Here is an 18065-nt window from a genome sequence, read left to right as displayed (position 1 = left end):
GGAAAAAAATTTGTAGCACGTCCCCTTGAGGATTTAAATGGTGGGGAAATGGGCTAGAAACTCACTTGACAAGCCCATGAGGAAGCCAGCAAAGGAACGGATGCCTGAAGGTGTTCCCGGTTCCCATGGGTTCCTCTTTAGGGCACGCAAAGTGACCCAGTATTTAACCTTAGGGCAGCCAAGGCTGCTGGGAGGGCCAGAAACGTCATCTCCTCCCAAAGACCGCTCAAGAGCTGCGGGTGCTGAACGCTGCAAGACAAGGCAAGCGGAAGGCAGCGGCCGCAGCGGCACACGACAGCAGCCCCAAGGGGGCGGATCGGGCTGGCCACTCACCAGCCTGGGGTTGGACACGTACAGGGACGAGTCGCAGACAATGCTGTAGCCGACCAGCCGGTCCCCCGGGAAGAGGCAGCTGGCGCTGACGGGGGAGATGAGCACTTCCGTCGTCTCGGGGAAGACCCAGTCAACTGAGACGTCGCTGACGACAGGGGCCAGTGCCTTCTTCAGAGACTTTATCATCTGGGAACCAGAGCGAGAACGAGTCTGTCAAGCCAGATTCCAGCTGAACATCCCCAGAGCCACTTATCCTGAGATCTGCTCGCAGGCACCCGGGGATCCTGGCTAGACTGCTGCAATGCATTCATTCTAGGGTGCCCTCAGAGACTGTTTGATGCTGAGGCAATTCATGGCCATGGGACAGTGAATTCTTCGGTACCTGAAGGGTTGGCCCACTCACCTGCATAGGGGGAAGAGGTGGGGAAAGGACTAGCCAAGCAAAAGAGTGGAGACCATGGTGCAAATTCAGTCCCGGAGAAAATTTGGAGCCCAGAAGATCCATGCAGGTGATCCAGAGCGAGACAGAATCCTCGATTTTTCAAGTGGGGGGGCTGTAGGGTTAAGCCTAGAGAAGAGTCCCTGTCCGAAATCTTGAGTAGCTGCTACCCTCCGCCCTGTGGCCCATGGGCACTTGCTGAAATTCAAGATCCCCCCAGATCCCCAAGATCTCTGTTGCATCTGGTCCCCCTGGAGGGACAGGTTTTTGGCCCCAAGAGATTCTCTGCTTGCCACCTCTTCTTGAATCTTTCTGCTTGAAGGTTTTTTTCTGAACGCAAATGCCCCCCTCCTCTCTGTCCATACTCCCCCCCCCCCTTTCCCCAAAATACGGGTTTTTTAGGAAAAGGGTTTCCTTAAAGAGCCCCCCCCCCAAACCAGAATAAAATAGCATATTTGCACATTAAAAATTGTCCTGCAAGTCAGATCTGTTGATCTGTTTGGTCCCTGGTACCTTTCCTATCTCCACTACATCATCCCTGTGAACCAGCAATATGATTTGTGATGCCCCAAATTTTGGTAGATTATATACATAATTGTATGATTCATATTATATAATTATATGATTCATTCTAATTGGATCTCTCTTTCCTCCAACAACGTCAGGGTGGCACATGCCTCCCCCACGCCTTTTATGCTAATGGCCATCCTGCAGGGTCGGGCGGGAGGGGGAAAGAGAGGGGTGGGACGGGGGACTTCCCGCTTCCTGGCTGGGGATCTGAATGAAGTTGCCTGCAGGTCAGCTCCAGGTCTCTGCCCCATGGCTTGCATTTGCCCCGTGGCTCATAGTAGCCGCTTCCCACCCGCTCTGCCGTGCCTGCATTTCAAGACAGTCTCAGGACTGTCTTGCACGGACACTGCTGCTGAGAAAACAGCAGAATAATGAAGAGTGGCAAAGCTAGTGGACCATCATCGTACCAATTAAACAAGGGACCCCGAAGCTGAAGCAGATGCCGATTTTAAAGGGACGGTGGGAAACTGCACGAGGTCGTGCGTGAGGGAGAGTGTCCAACACACCGGTCAGTCGGTCGAGGTACAAAAATGCCCCCAAGCCAAGAGAAGGTGAAAGAGGAAACGGCTGCGGGAGTGTTGGTGGCTCTTGCTGCTGAAGGCTGCATTTTGGACTGGGGGTGCCACATGGTGGTGGGGAGACCTGCTTTCCCCTGCGGAGGAGGGCAGGACGTGCTCCAACAGAGCAAAGCTCCGGGAGCCGAGGCTCAAGGTGAATGCCAGGAAGTCCTTCCTGACAATTAGGTTGAAATTTTTTTTTAGGTTGAAATTTCCTGACAATTAGGACTCCTGGGGTGTGGAATGGGCATCCACGAGAGGCCGTTGAGGCCCCATTGGTGAGGGTGTTCAAGGATAGGCTGGACGTGCACATGGAGGGCATGCCGTGAGCAGAGCCGGCTGGAGCTGGGGGTCAGACTGGATGGCCTGGGAGGCCCCTTCTGACTTGTTCTGTTTCTGTGTTTCTAAGTGAAAGAACCTATAATTTTCAGATCTGTTATATGGGGCATTCATCATCACAAGCTGCTTAGATGCCCCCAAGCAGGCAAACAAAGGCACTCCTTAGCCCTGTTTCTTCCTTCTCCACCACTGAAAATAAGGCCCACGAGGGCAACTGGGAGCCTGAAAGAACCAGCTGTGCAATTTGCTGGAGCCTCTCATCTTACATCAGAGATCTGCTCTCCAAGGACAGACATGTCCACATTCTATCTGTCCCATTCTGCATTGTTTGTTTTGATCTGCAGAAACATGAGGTATAAAGAAATATACATTCCTAAACTATTTTGCTAAAGAACAAAAGTTTCCAAATCCACTGCATGCTCTCCCAAAGTACGCATTCCTAAATGCATTTTGGACACAACCATCTTACTCTGGGAATGAGAAACATCTGGAAGAGGGGGAAGCCAGTGCCAAGGCCCATTTAAGAAAGGACAGTGCTGGGTGCTTGGACAGAAAAGCAGCTCCTCAGAATTCAAGCGGTGCCTCACACGGTGAAAGCGAGTGACTTTATCAGAGGTGCCCCTTGCCACACGCCCCCACAAAGCTCCCTGCTCGGCACACATAAAGATAAATAGCATCTCTCCGGTGACCGTTCGGCACGGATGCTTTTCATCTGACAGACTGGGCCCACTCACTGCGTGGGCAGCAAAGGAAGGGAAAGGGGCCAGCTACCTGGTCCCAGCCACCCCCACAGTCTTCTGAGAGATGGGAGAGAAAAGAGACATCAGATGCTCAGAGGCTGAGCTGAGCGGCAACCACTTGTGTGGACGTTAAAGCCCAGGTCACCCTGGCAGGATTTGGAAAGGTGGCTCTGGGGTGCCGTGAGCCGGCCTTTCCTGGTGGGACCCTGGGGTGAACAAGGCTAAACCAGGGGCAACGGAGGCCGTGGGGCACCCACGGAAAACCTGGCACAGGGGGAGTGCCACAAATCAGCAGGGAGGTGTTGGCGATTCTGCCAGACTTTTGAGATGTGCAGTCCAAGAACAATCAATCGTCAATCTAATCCCCGGCTTCGTTTCTTTTCTAAATCCATTCTGTCCCGTGGTTGAGGGTTTTTTCTTTAAATCAGCACAAAAGTGTGCATTGAACCATACATTTCAGAAATCTTTTGCCACAGAACATGTGTGCCCACATGTATGTTCCTGCAAAGTGCAAATTTCGGCATGTATTTTGGGCAGTCTTGGTTGCTAGGCAGATGGCTGGATGCCCGGCTCCGAGGTCAGAAGATCTGTATCCCCTCTCATAGCCAGCACAGCAAGAACTGTGCCAGCTGCTTCTCCGAGGTCGCAAAAATGACCTCAGAGAAGTAGTTTAGCGGGTGCTCTGGAGAGGAAGGAGGAATTGAGTCCAATTGGCCATCCAGCTGTTTTGACAAAAGGTGGGGGGAAAAGACCAGCATTTCTCTGCAATTCTTCATAGAATGCCCATAATCTGAAGGGCGACAGGGTTTCTCCTAGAACTGCACTTCCTGAATGTATCTTATCTGCCTTGGGGCCAGAATATCTGGGCGACTGCTTCCTCCAACATGAGCTGGTCCAAAAATCTGCATTCAGCATCCTGGCTCCTCTTATGTTTCACCTCCTAGAGAAGCTCGGTGGATAGTAACACACCAACTACAGCTGGCCTGGCCTCCTCTTTAAATCCTTTAAACTGCTGCTTTTATCATCGCACTGAGCTCTTAATATAAAATGCCACCCTCTGATTGTATTGTATTTGTGTTGCAGTTGATGTTTCAGATTGCCATTTTCTGCTCCTTGGAGTTTCTGCATCATTATTGCTTTTTCTCCTTCACTGCCGAGAGCAAGCATCATTGGCAGGAGGATCAGTTGCGAGAACGTTCTCAGTGCACCAGATACGTGTGTTTGACTGCCTTTCTTTGAGCAAAAGAGAGCATAACAAAATTTGGGAGTGCAAACCCAAAGAGTAATGACCTTCTGATCCATACAGAACACGACAGTTCCAGTTGCTCATTCCCAGATTTGTGCTGGTCAAATACTCCATTCGCCCTTACTGCTTCCAGCCCTGTCTCCTTGGAAGTGTCATCTCTGTGTCAAACAAGAATGTGTCTTACTGTATTGTACATAGAATTATGACGCTGATACATGTAATCACTGCGGCGAGGATTGCATTCACTCATCACTGGAAAAGTGAGGAACTACCCACCGATGAACTGATTCTAAAAAAGATTCTGGACTGTGCAGAAATGGATAGGTTGACTTTATCACTGAAGAAGAAAGAAGATACTGACTTCTATCAAACTTGGGACTCTCTTTATTCTTGGCTAGAGAAACGGGACTTGGCTCAGATTTAAATGTTTTTAAGTTATCATAAATGGGAAAAGAAGGGTGTGAGGGCTGACCCAGAGGGCTTGAAGTTTTTGATGATGGATGTTGCCTGTAGCTTTCTTTTTGTTTTGTTTTTTAGGATTATAATTTCAAATGAAACTTATTTAAAAAAAAAAGAAAAAAAGAATTATGATTTTGAATAGTGTGAATTCAAATACAGTGACCACTTCATGGAATTTATTATCTGCACCAGTCAAGTCCAAGCTGTTGCTTGCCCTGAGAAACGGACGCTGCTGAGGCGGACGCTGCTCTGGCTGAAATCTCCGGGCCATCTCCAATGGCAGCCCTGCACACAGTGCGTTGCAGCTGACGAGCATGGGCATAATTTGCGCGTGGGTGGCCAGCTGTGCCCCGCGACTTGGCCTTGTAAGGGGAGGGCATCCCCATCCAAGGCCAGCCACAAACCATCCTCCAGAAGAGTTGCTCTTCCAACCGACAGCACCTCTTTCCTGCCTGTGTGATGCTCCCTCGTCTACCCACATCCGCCCGAAACAGCTTGCAGTCCACAAGCTCAGCGTCCAACCTGAGCAAGATTTCTGGAGAAGTGGATCTGCTACTCGCTCTCAAGAGCTCGGATCGAGGTATTGCCTGACGGCAGGTTTGGGGGCTTCTCTCACGGAGCCGCTCGGCCTCCTTGCCTCTTCAGAGCCACGGATGAGAATGACGGCCACCCTTGGTGTGAAGGACCAGAGGGCTAATGGATGCTTCAGGGCCAGCACCTCCAATTGGCGCTGTGCTGGAGAGGCGCCCTGGAGGCTTCGGTGCCCCGCACATGCAGCAACGGCTGACGGATGACACCAGCAACTTTTTGACAGCTGCGCGGCTGTTCTGAGAGTGCCTTCCTTTTGCCCTCCAAGTCTCCCCCCGGGGGGCCTGTTGACTGACAGTCCCAATATTTAGCAGGTCAGATAAAACGAAGCTTTACCAGGAAACATCACTCAAGTGCACGGAGAGGTCTTTGATTCCCAGCCGTGCTGATCCCAATTACCAATTGTGTTCAGAGCCCAGATTCTTCAGAGCAGGGCCACCAGACTCAAACTGAGCATGTGTACCGCTTTCCCATGTGCTCGGCAGACTGAATGCACGCCGATTCTTTTCATTATAGCTACTGACTGGCTCCAATGATTTGAGGTTTGCACTGCCTTCCTAGAGCCAAGGGAATACTCCGCAGCACAGAGAAGGTTCATCTCGCTGTCTCGACACCAAGCCGCAAGATCGTTGCTGTTATCGCTGTTCTGGCCTAACAAGCTCGGACATGCTGCAAGTCAAACCTGGGAACTTCTGTCTATGAGGCAGGGGCTCTGCTATGGACCTTCAGTCTCTCCCTTGCACTGAGTGTGGGATGAACACAGGCTGGCGCTGAAACGTGAGTTGTGGCTGGAGCATGGCTAATCACACGGTCTGAAGCTCAGCTAGGTAACTGACCAAGGTGAACAAGCTGCGGTTCCCAGCTCAGCCACACTCCACGGGTTTCCTTCATGGGTTATTCATCTGTGTTCCCCTGCATGAGCCTGCCCTTCTCGTGGCCCCACCACCCTTTGCTGGGAACGCAGGAGAGGGCCTTTGTGGTGACGGCCCCTTCCTGGGGAGACTAGCCTGGAGAGTTCCCTGCTAGGGTTTCATAAGCAGGCTACAACCTTCCGATTCCCGCACGTTTTTAGGAATGGCCTGTGAGTTTGCACTGGATTCATTTTACTGTTCATAGTTTTGCAGTGGTTTTACTTCTGAGGAGGAGGGCAGGACATGCTCCAACCAGGGAACCAAGGTTCAAGGTGGATGCCAGGAAGTACTTCCTGATGGTTAGGACCCCAGGGGTATGGAATGGGCTTCCCTGGGAGGTGGTTGAGGCCCCACCTGTGAGGGAGTTCAAGGATAGGCTGGACATGCACATGGTAGGCATGTCATGAGTGGAGCTGGGGGTCAGACTAGATGACCCAGAAGACCCCTTCTGACTTGCTGTGTTTCTGTGAATCTAGCTTCGCCCTGCTGCTTTTTACAGCTTCAGAGCCTTTATTACTGAAAGTTTCTATGTTTCTATGCATAAATAAATCATCCGGAGGTGGGTGAAGCCTAAGACAAAGGGGCTGCAGCTGTAAAGAAAATAGGCAGACCCCGCTGAATCAATCTTTGTATGAGCAAACTGCTTAAATGAAGGCTTCAGGTCCTGTGCATGTTTACTGAAAGGTAAGCAGGCAACAGCTCAGATCTATGCATAGTTACCAGAAGCCAGCAAAAGCCAGAAAGAACAAGCGAGTTCTCACCACCCCACTGATGCACGTTTACAATCAGGCCACAGTTCAAGTCTTACGCGAAGGAACTCCCTTTCCCCTGCTGCTAGCTCCCCACATTAAACAGAACTCCAAAACATGTTTGCTCAGAAATAAGCCAAAGCTGAATAGGGCACATACTGGCTTTAGATTCACCACAAGGGACAACCAAAAAGTGAATGGAACAAGAAGGCAAACACAAAGCAGAGGATTTTGCCATTATTCCAGAGGGGAGAAAGGAAGGGCTTCCTTCCCAGCTACCCGCTGTAATGATCACGCGGCAGCAGTACCTTCGGCTGCAACCTCTCCCCCTCGACCAGAAATTCCGCACTTCCTTTGGACACCGCAGCCAGGCCCTGCACCAGCCTTCGGCAGGCGTTCTGCCCGATGCCAAAAGTGAAGCACCTGTCGCAGGAGAGAACACAGGGTCAGGAGCGCCCCCAGCCAAGGAGCTGGGACTGCGGTGGGAGGAAAGCACCTTCCCAGCTCCCCCACTAGGAGAATTCTGTCCACCTAGAATTCAGAACTGTGGAATTGTGAAAATGCATAAGCATCTCTTCCTGGTCCATTCCTGCCTCTCCAGATAATATTGCACTTAAAAAAAAGCTGTGGAACTCCTCAGAATGCACGGAAGAAGTCCTAAAGCTGCCATTGTGTTTGTATATTACAAAAAGTGGGAGCAACCTGCCCCCGCCAGGCGTGTGTGTGTGAATAACAAGTTTGTGCAGACATGGGATGAGCCCGTGCTCAAAAGCCCAGAGGTCTCCCCGAGGCTGGCACAGATGCATCTACCCACGCCTAATATCTGCACCCTTGGAAGAATCTCGCGGTTTGCAGAAGTGCAGAAAAGTTAGAAAAGACATCCCAGCAAGGCCTCAGTTGGACGCTGTGCTGTACTTTATTTTGTGTTGCTTTTATTGTCAAACCATCCTGAGATGCTTGTAGTGGGTGGTATATAAAAGCTTTGATGAATAAACGCTCAGCCAGCACAGAATGCTGACTGGTGGCTGAGTGGAAAAGCAGGCAAACGAACGGGAAGCAGAACAGAGGATCTTGGAAGAGGGAATGGGTGGTGCGCTGCAATCCCAGAGCGCTGCGTGCTGCAACCCTTTGTTGCAGGTCCCTCTTGTGTTCCACATAACACTTAGCTTCTCAGTAGTGGAAATCAATGGCTTTGTGCCCTGGTCTCCATGAACCAGGGAAGCCACTGGCTCCTGCAAAGCCCCGTTGGCCGATCAACCTTCCGCAACACCTCTGCCACCCCGTCCAAATTCCCATCCTGGATGGTTCTTCCGGCCTTTCCAGGGGTTGGCAGCGTTGGCTTCCGCATCGGTGGAGCACTCTACCAACTCGTGGCTTCAGTCTGAGCTCTTCAGAGATTACCCATGGTGCTGGGCCCCAGCTGCCAATAGGTTCGGCACCGTGGGCAGCTCCTCAGAAGCTCAGGCTGAGGCCACCTCACTGGTGCCGGATCCACCAGGAGCTCATGCGAGCGGCTCAGAGGGTCCTTCTCTACCTGGTGGAGAACGAGTGATTCCGTACAAGCTCCAGGACTTTCCCGGTGTTGCTGACAGCACCGTCGGTCAGCAGGAAAAGCAGCCGGGGGTGGCCTCGGTGGATGGGCTGCCGGATGATCCATTTCAGAGGAGATAAGATGTTGGTAGCACCCATGTCAGACCGGATCTTCTTGATACTCTCACATGCAAAGGCCAAATTCTCCTGCAGAGAGAGAAGAGGAGGTGAGTGCGCACGCTGGGGCTGCCCTGTTGCCGTTGCACGGAAGGCACCAAGTCCCACGACGCGGGTGTGACCGGGGGTGCAGAGCAAGTCAGCAGATCCCCTTTCTGCCTTCATGCTGCTACAAATGCTTGAGGATTTTGTTCCTCTGCGCCTAGTTGAATCGAGCTGGTCTTAATTCTTGGACTGATATGCAGATCACAACATGGTTGCTTTTTTGGACTCTGTGCTTCTTTGAATTCTGAGCTACAGTTCTCAGCTGAAAAATATACCACGGTCCATATTTTAGGTGAAAATGCATCAAAACATTGTAAATGTAAACACTGTAGAGAGCCAGTGTGGTGTCGTGGTGAAGATCGTGGGACTGGGACTCAGGCGATCCGGGTTCGAGTCCCCGCTCAGCCATGGGGCCACCTGGGTGACTTTGGGCCAGTCACAGACTCTCAGCCCAACGTACCTCACAGGGTTGTTGTTGTGGGGATAAGATGGAGGAGGAGAATGATGTAAGCTGCCTTGAGCCCTTTGTAGGAAAAAGGCAGGCTATAAATGGAAAAATAAATAAATAAATGCAAGCCAAATGCATATTTAGGATCAAAGGCTTACAAATGTCGCATGTGCGTTTTACATAAAAGTAATGTTGCTATAGAAATGGAATGAAACCAGCTTCCGCCACGCGTGGCTGGACACAGCCGGGAGTTATGTAACCATCCTCCCCTGGTGAATAGGAGAAGGCCTGCATAACTTTCAGAATCACCCCAAAGTCCTGTTGCTGCCTCTGGATGAAGGGCTATTAAGTCCCGGAAGGCTTTCACTCACCTCACAGTAGGCCTGGCTGGAAGGAAACAGCGCCTTAAATGTCGATCCAAATCCGATGATGTTGAACAGACAGGCTGGCATAAGACTCTTCAGAATGACCGACAAGGCATCCTACAGAGAGCAGGAAGGATCTGGTTGTCAGGACCTACTTGTTTGGCGATACACACAGTTAGGTAATGCCTTGAGAGGTGAAAAGGTTCCAGGCTGTGCCAAATGCAGGTTCCACTGCACAAAGCAGGACTTAATGGTGCAAATTCTGGAAGGCCACCATGTGGATCAGTCCCAGCAAAGGTAAAATGGAGCCTTGGGTAGGTTTGAGCCCAGAATCAATGCCCCTGATGCTGATGGTCAAGAACCTCTGCCAGAAACCCGCCCCCTCCAGGTGAGTGCTCCGTGTCAGGATCCATCCCCGGCAGAAAAGGGGCAGTAAACATTCTTTAATCGGACCAGTCAACACCTTCAGCCTAAACCAAAGTGGCAGCTTGTAGGACAGCAGGCAGACTCCCCACTTAACTCCAGCAAGGTTAATTCTCTGTTGCCTGCAGTTCTTCCACAAAATGAGAAGAAACAGACCCACCAGCAAGAAAGATTAAAAGAAAGCGACATGTACATAGCAATTTATCACCTGCTATTTGCATGCTTCCAAAGGACTGCTTTCCCGGCACTGATACCTGTTTGTCTCCCTCTCAGATTAAGTAATTTCCCCTTTTGTAAGATGTGATGGAAGAACTGGTTCAGCAACACAAAGAGACAACCATTTCCTCTTTATCCAAAGCCATTATCCCACCTACCCAAGTATAAACTTGTTTATATGAAAATAATTGTCCCTTCAGGCTTGCAATTTCTCCCATATCGCTTCCAAATAGATTAAAAAAAAATCTTTACAGCTATAGTTATCTGTAAAATTGCTTATTTGTAGAAGAGCTGCAATGCTTAGCTAATGGCTTGGGGGTGGATCCTCCGTGAAGTTGCCAGAGGGTGAAGCTGAGCCTTGCATCCTCTACCAGGGAGTGACACCCTGACCCCAAATGAAACGTGAATTCTCCTATCCGAGAAGTTTATATCCACAATTGGCTACAGAATCAGATTCAGAGAGTGCTCATCAATGGCACCTCTCAGATTGGGGAGAGGTAACAGGTGGGGTACCTCCAGACCCAGTCCTGGGTCCAGTGCTCTTCAAGATTTTTATTAATGACTCAGATGAAGACGTGCAAGGAATACTGATCAAATCTGCAGATGATGCCTAATTAGCTGGGATAACTAATACCCTGGAAGACAGAAGCAAAATTCAAGGTGATCTTGATAAGCTGGAGCACTTGGCTGAAAGCGACAGAATGACATTCAAGAGGGACCAATGCCAAGTTCTGCAACTAGGAAAAGGGGACCAAATGCACTGGCACGAGAAGGGGCGTACCACACAGCCACATGGCTGGCCCATCAAGCAAAGGTCAAGCATGTGTTGGCATTGAATCGTGGGGTCATCACATTGTCTGAACCCAGCCATGTTAACAAACCATGGCTTGTGAACCACAAATGGTCCATGAAAAGTACACATGGTTTGTTCTTGGGTTGAGAACTGGGGGTTGTTTGTGGTCAACAGACCACGGCTTGTAAGTATTAAGACAAGACAATCTGCATTTCAACAGCAACAACCAGAAAAACAGACGTGCTCAATGGGTGAGAAAGCTAAACTGAACAATTCTTCCACCTCTAGAGAGTCTGCATATCTTGTAAGGTGGGGGTGATTACCTTGGGATGGGACGGGACCGACCAGCTCCCAACAGCTTAACAAATAGGGGGAAGGGGATAGCTTTGTGTGTGAAAGGACTGGAAGATGAATTCTAGGTTTGGTACTGAAATGGCACTCTTGGGCTGAACACCTGCTCAGAAGTACTTTATTGCTTAATTCTGTTTCTCTTCCTGGGATATTTTGCGCAAAGCTCCAGCTGGTGCATCTTCGGCTTCTAGCAAAGAGCAAAGTAGGTCCTGCAAAGCTGAAGTCTGGGAGGCTACCGGAATCTCAGGTGTTTTTCCTACAGGCATTGACACCACGAGTGACCTCTGAGTTTCCTTGTGCTGCCACACCTGCCCAGGTCACTCGTGAGCAGCCTCCGCTCGTGGGAGCCCTCAGAAATTTCAGCCTGGAAAGAGCTTAGCGCCCAGGGGACCGGTGAGGTGTGGTGACCAAGGGCCGCCTGCGTTCTGGTCCCTGCTCACCACGGAGCCCACTGGGTGACTTTGGGCCAGTCACAGACACTCAGCCCAGCCTACCTCGCAGGGCTGTTGCTGGTATGGGCATAAGAATGGGAGCAGCAGGAGAAGGAGGAAAGCCGCTCTGAGTTCTTTATAAGAAAAAGGAGGGGCATGAACCTAATAAATAAATCAGCAAACCCACTAATAGAAACACATTTCAGATGCAGCAAAACTGACTACAATAGCCGTCAGTCCGGGAGCGGCAGAACACGGTGCCATCCTGACCCACAGGGAAGCCAAACTGGCGGGACTGAATCCTCCTGCGTGGCTTTTCCTGCTATCAGATGTCTTCCTTTTCCCAGTCCATGAATCCCTTTTTACAGACAGGGGTGTCCTCAGGGGACAAGCTCCCTTAAAGACACATTCAGTCCTTAGAGCTGAATATGCCCGACCGCCCTTTGAGATCTGCGGGAGAGTCCCTTCTCCGGGAACCCTCCATGAAAGAAATTAGGAGAGTAAGTACCCGGAGGAGGGCTTTCTCTGCGGTGGCGCCCAACCTATGGAATTCACTCCCCAAAGAGGTCCGCCTGGCACCGTCGTTACTGGTTTTTCGGCGCCAGGTAAAGACCTTTTTATTTAAACATCATTTCAATTGTTAAAACATATGATCTGGCCAGGGCAACCCCTTCTTCCTTCTCTTTCTCCCCCTATATTTTTATTTTATACTGATAATTTTAATTTTATATTTGTAAATCAATGTATTTTTTGTATTTTTATATTTAATGGTAATTTATTATGCACTATTGTATTTCAATGTATTTTATCATGTTGTAAGCCGCCCCGAGGTTTCGGCAAGGGGCGGCATAGAAATGTTATAATAATAATAATAATAGAGCATCTAAATTAGCATATCATAGGTGCCCGCTTCTTTTCCTTCGGGCCGAGTCCTGGCTCTTTCTGGTCACTAGCACTGCCCTGGGATTCCAGAAGTCGGTGGGGGGCCATGCTGGTCTCAGTCGGGAGTGCGGAGAAACCATGGGAAGGCCAAGCTCCCTGGAGAAGACCATCCAAGCTGAAGGCAGCAGACGGAAAGGGAGACCAGACATGACAGAGGGAGCCCAGCTGAAGGTGCGAGAGCTGAGCAGGACGTTGTGGGCCTTTATTCCTGGGGTCACATGAATGCGAAGTGACTTCATGGCCCACGGCAACGAAGGAGGGCAGGAGGGCCACTTCCTCCCCGCACAAAACGCTCCGCAGGCTGCCTGGCCGAGGAAGCGTCTTGCCCCGCTTGTGCCGAGAAGGGGCTGAGGCAGGGCTGGCGGCGCCGCCTCCTCCCCTCCCTGCCCCGCAGAGCAACCCCTCGCCAGGGCCCGCTCCCTCCGAGGCCGCGCTCGGCTTGTGCGAGGCAAAGCTGCACCGCGTCCTTCTGAATGGAGCGAGCGGCTCCGCCAGGCCAGTTTTGTCTGACAGACGCAGGATAACAATATAATAGAATAACGAGCCTCTCAAGAAATGCATTTTACGGACCGCAATCTTTTGTGCTTCTAGCAATCAACAGTCACTATGAGAAAATCACAAAATCATTATATACCAGCAGGAGGCCTGAGATCTCTGCATGTGTTTGCTCAGACGTTTAGCTTGCCTTCCCCACTTATCTCTGAATCAATCCTGCCAGACTCTGGCACAGAGAGAAGATGCGATTTTGCTTTGCATATCTGAGTTGCAGTCCTGGGCAAATAAATTGATCTAAAATAAGGTATCTGTTGAGGAAGCAGAAATACCTGCCTGCACAAAAGGGAGAAGAAAGGAATAAACAAAAGGGGAAAGAGGTTTATTCTGAAGTGGATTTCAGTAACAGGGAAGAGTTCTCTGTTGAGTCTTAGCCTACGAGCACCAAAAATAGCACCAAAAGTAGCCGTATTCAAGCAGAATTGCCTTTGGGAACAGAGCAAAATCTCAAGCACACTCGGGGCTGGCTTTCCAAATCCAGTTCTAAGAGATTCAGCCTAAGCATTTTGCAGAAGAGGGGGATGGCGGACTGTTTTCACCCTCTCTTGGGGGCTGAATTTTCTTCAGCTAGGATTATCAGCATTATTATTAAAATCTAATAAACACTATTGTTTTCAAAAGACCCATGGCTTCTTTCAAAATAAAAGTATTCATCATTTCAATAATGAGTAATTAACAACCATTAATGTTATCACTGCCTGGAGGAATGCTGCCCATGGGGTCCTGACGGGTCAGGCACACGACTTTGCCACTAACAACAACAACGTTATCGCTATCGCTAATGATCAAATCATTAAACAAATGACAATGGATGGATGTGATTAATAAACAATGAATGATGGATGTTATTGATGAAGTAATTATTAAAATTATAGAAATCATGCAAAATATAAAACTGCTCAAAGAACCATTAAATACTGAAATGTGATGAGACAATTCAAAACGCAGAAGGACTGTAACCAAGCCGGTTGATCCATAGCAAGCCTGTCCTAAGCTCTCCCAAGCACAAGAGCAGAGTAAGAGGGAAACACTCGAAGCGAGCCCCAAATAGAGAACGGGGTGCTCTTGCAGGGGCCACCAGAGGGTCGTGGATGAGCCTGAAGATCCGTGGCACACAAGAGTGAATCCCCTAAAAACATATTCAAAAGTGCCTGCCTATTTGAAAAGCCGAGGACACAATGAGGGGTTAACTTTTAAGGGTGTGGGAACCGGATCCAGCCGTCCATTGACAGGAACAACTGGCAAGGAGAGGCCCGGAAGCTGCCTTGTGCTGACCGTGTGCTGACCGTGCGGCCCTGCCTTTTGGTCCATCCAGTATTGCCAGCACGGGCCGGCAGCAATAGCGCCTCTGCATCTCAGGCGGGTTTCTCCCTCGCCTGGCCTGGCGATGCCGGGGATCGAACCGGGAACGTTCTGCATGCAAGTGAGGGCTCTGCCCATGTCCCTCCCGAAGGAGGAAGGGGCTGGCTGTGCCCAGCGTCTCGAGGCAAACTCCTGCGCGGGCAGAAGGACTGGATGAGACCTGGGCCCGTGCGGTTTCACAGTGGCCGCCCAGAGGGACCCGCAAGCAGGACAGGAGAACAACAGCACCCTCCCACCCTCCAGTGGGGGCACACAGGTCGTCTCCCACCCAAGTACTAATCCTGCCTGGCCCTGCTTAGCCTCCAAGATGAGCCAAGATCAGGAGAGCACAGCTGGCTGTAGACCAGCCCCAAGCGATGAAAGCTTCAGCAGCTCTGAGGGGATCGGCAGCACCGGCGTTCTCACTCCATAGCAACAGAACAGGCTGGCAACTGGGGTGGAGGGGCAGCGGTCAGAAGCTCCTCTGAAAGCCCACGCGTGGGGGTTTGCGTGGCTGCAGTGGCCCCGTGCACGCACCCCACACCTCCCATCCGGGCCGGGCTGTGTGAACGGAAAACGAAGGGGTGCTTTGCTTTGCAAAACGGTTCCGGGAGTACTGAAAAAGATCGCCCTTTTCTGATGAAGTGTTAGCCATGTTCTCTCTCTCTCTCTCTCTCTCTCTCTCTCTCTCTCTCTCATATTCTCTCTCTCTCTCATATTCTCTCTCTCTCTCTCTCTCACACGGCTCTCTCTTGCTTCCCTGCTCAACTGAAGGGACAGACCTGCAGTCACATCCCCTCCTCCACCCCTTCTGAGCATTACATTTTAGGTCACAGGGATTAGCCCCCTCCCTGATGTTGTGCAAGCTGAGGAAGAGCAGTCCTTTGAGTATACAAGTGTACACGGAAAAGGCTGCATGCAGCTCAAACTCCGCAAAACGGGGGTTCCGGGTTGCACAGGACCCTTGGCATATGCCCGGTGTATGCAAAGGTGCGTTTGTGCTGCCAGGCCGGGTCCCGGGAGCAGGGCAGAACTCCTCAGCAGAGCCTCACATACTGCTACCAGGTGACCGGACACAAGGAGCAGCACCATCTGGGTTGCCCAACCTAAGGGGCTGTGTGGGGTCGTCTCATGGCCTGCACGGTGTCTGGTGCGGGAAGGACAGCATGGAGAAAGCAGCAGTAGCAGCGGCAATCGAAGTCGGAACTGTAGCAAAGCACAGAACCATTTCTCCCCCAGGAAGCAGCTTTTGTTGCCCCGAAGCCAACCATTTGGTCTCCTGCAAACCAGCTGCCTGCCATACAGGGTGGTCCCCAGATGAATCAGCCACCGTCAACCGTGCAGCGCAGATGCCTGCCGCAAGGTTTTCGTTTCCCCTCCTTTCAGAACAAAAGGCTTTGGAGGACATGATCTGACGTGTGCCTAAGTGAAAGAGAATGCTGCAAGTGCAGCGTGGGCCGGCCACACCGGACGCCTGTGGCCGCTCGCAGACCGGGGGTGGCCTCTGCAGGCTCTGCCCAGGTGGCTGCCCACGGAGAGACGCGTGTCGTCTACTGGCCACGTCTGCCGTGCAGAAGGAAAGGCTGCAGGGAGGCAGGTTCTTGGCACAAGCGGAAGGAGGGTGACTCCGGTTATCACAGCGGCTTCTGGAAGACGAGTCCCAGAATCACACGATCAGGGAGTTCTGTGGGGTTTCGTAGGTTCCCCCATCCAATGCGTTGCTTAGTGCAGAAAATCCAAGGCTTGTGTATCACCCCACACACCCCCCGCCCCATAGCTGCCCTTCCTCCATTTGACAGGTTGCAAGAAACGGGTTCAATTTGCAAAGTGTGCGTAACATCCAGACGTGGCTCCTAAGGCTCCACAGAAATCTGCCCTTGGGGAAGCCCAGCAGCCCCCGTGCCGCCTCCTCTGCCTGCTTCTCTAGCACAGCAAACTCTGCATGGCGCTTCCATGTCCCCCTCACCCTTTTTTTTAATGCCCAGGCTAATCGTAAGTAGTTCCTTCAAACTTTCCAGACAGGGAAAAGTGCCCCATGTGTTGGGCCGTTTCCCTGCCCTTCTTCCAAGTTGCTTCCATTCTTCCAACACCCAGAACTGGTCACCACACTCCAGATGAGGTTTCGTGCATGCAAAACAAACAAACATTCACCCGGCGCCGTCTTCATTTCCCTTTTGGCGCCGGGCAAAGACATAACCCTTTTAGGAATTTTTTTAACACGTAAGCCTGAGTGCTGAGGCCCTTTTTATATTGCTTTTATAGGTGTTTTAATTGGTTTTGATGTGTTTTACTTTGTCGATATGTTTTCTATATCGTAAGCTGCCTAGGAAGGCCTTGGCGATTCGAGGCAGCCTATAAATACATGCATAAATACATAAAGACACCCGGCCTGTTCTGAATGGGGTTGCGCTCCCCCTAAAGGGCAAGCTTCATACTTTGGGGGTGCTTCTGCAGCTAGAACTGTCATCTGAGTCACAGGGGGACCCTGTGGCTGGGAGCAGCTTTAGTCAACCTGGGCTGATCTCTCTGAGCTTGAGGAGCATCGGCTGGGAGCCTCTGGGACTGGCCACAGCGATGCAAGTCCCTCTGTTGGCTGCAGTGCCTGTACCCTGCCTTGCTGCCTCACGCTGGCAACGCGGCCTTCCTGCTGTGGTTCAGACCCTGCCTCTCGCCGGACCCTCGCTGCCTTTGGCCCCTGCTGTCTCCCGCCTCGCCCGGTCGCCTCAGCGGTGCAGGGTTGCTCGCCCGCGGTGCTCCGGCCCTTGCCTCGCCGTGTGCCCTGCCTCAGGCTATCTGTGCCTCTGCTTGTCCTCCTGCTTCTCAAGCCCTGGCTTGTTCCGGAGCATGTCCTTGTTCTGCCCTGATACACACGCCTGGTTCCTGACCCTGACGTCTCTGGCTTGCTTTGCAGGACTGGGCCGAGCACGAGAGGAAGTCCGTGGATTCTGGAGCGGGGGCTCTGAAAGGGTTTGTCCCAGCCTGAGTTGCCCTGCCTGTCCCCAGAGAGGGCGTGGGAGTCTTTGGGAGTACCTGGTCCCCCTCCAGAAACGCCCGGCACGGCCAGGCCCTGCGTGAAGGTGCAGCCCATGCCTGCCTCCCATCGCCCACTGTAACCACGGACATTATAAGCAGAGCACACCCCCCCCCCCCGCACACACACACGCGGGAGCCGGAGCCACGGCTCATACGCGGAGCTGCCTACCTTGACCCGGCTGATGTTCGCTCCACTCATGCTCCCACTGCGATCGACAAGGAAGATGAACTCTCCTTGACTGCTCCTGAGCTTGGGCTGGGAGGTCCGCAGGTCTGGACAGAAGTTCAGCATGACCACGGGGTGGTGAGGGATGTCCTTGTGGAGGCGCTTCCTGATAATTTCTGTCTGCAACAACCAGCGCAGAAGTTGGCATGGCGGGGCTGTCCTTTCTCGAAAGCTCGTTAAACGAAGAAGGGCCTGCCTTGCGATGGACCTGGCACCATCGTTACTGGTTTTTCGGTATTTTTTATTTTTATTTAAACATCA

The 18065-nt window shown here is 51.5% G+C and overlaps 1 protein-coding gene across 1 annotated transcript in view; it reads right to left on the bottom strand.

The window, feature by feature from the left end:
* The window catches only part of VWA5B1 (von Willebrand factor A domain containing 5B1), a 59578-nt gene that overhangs the window by 30307 nt on the left and 11206 nt on the right, over nt 1–18065 (bottom strand). Inside the window, exons 7-11 of the mRNA XM_044452354.1 lie at nt 17748–17924; nt 9503–9613; nt 8466–8668; nt 7240–7354; nt 334–519 (exon numbers count right to left, since the gene is read on the bottom strand). Coding sequence (XP_044308289.1) covers nt 334–519; nt 7240–7354; nt 8466–8668; nt 9503–9613; nt 17748–17924 — 792 coding nt within the window. The remainder of the gene's footprint in view (nt 1–333; nt 520–7239; nt 7355–8465; nt 8669–9502; nt 9614–17747; nt 17925–18065) is intronic.

Source organism: Varanus komodoensis, unplaced genomic scaffold (genome assembly GCF_004798865.1).
Source record: "Varanus komodoensis strain SLA01 unplaced genomic scaffold, ASM479886v1 scaffold71, whole genome shotgun sequence".
NCBI classification, from domain to species: domain Eukaryota; kingdom Metazoa; phylum Chordata; class Lepidosauria; order Squamata; family Varanidae; genus Varanus; species Varanus komodoensis.
Note: the sequence above shows the minus strand (reverse complement) of the source record. Positions and strands in the feature narration are given on the sequence as shown.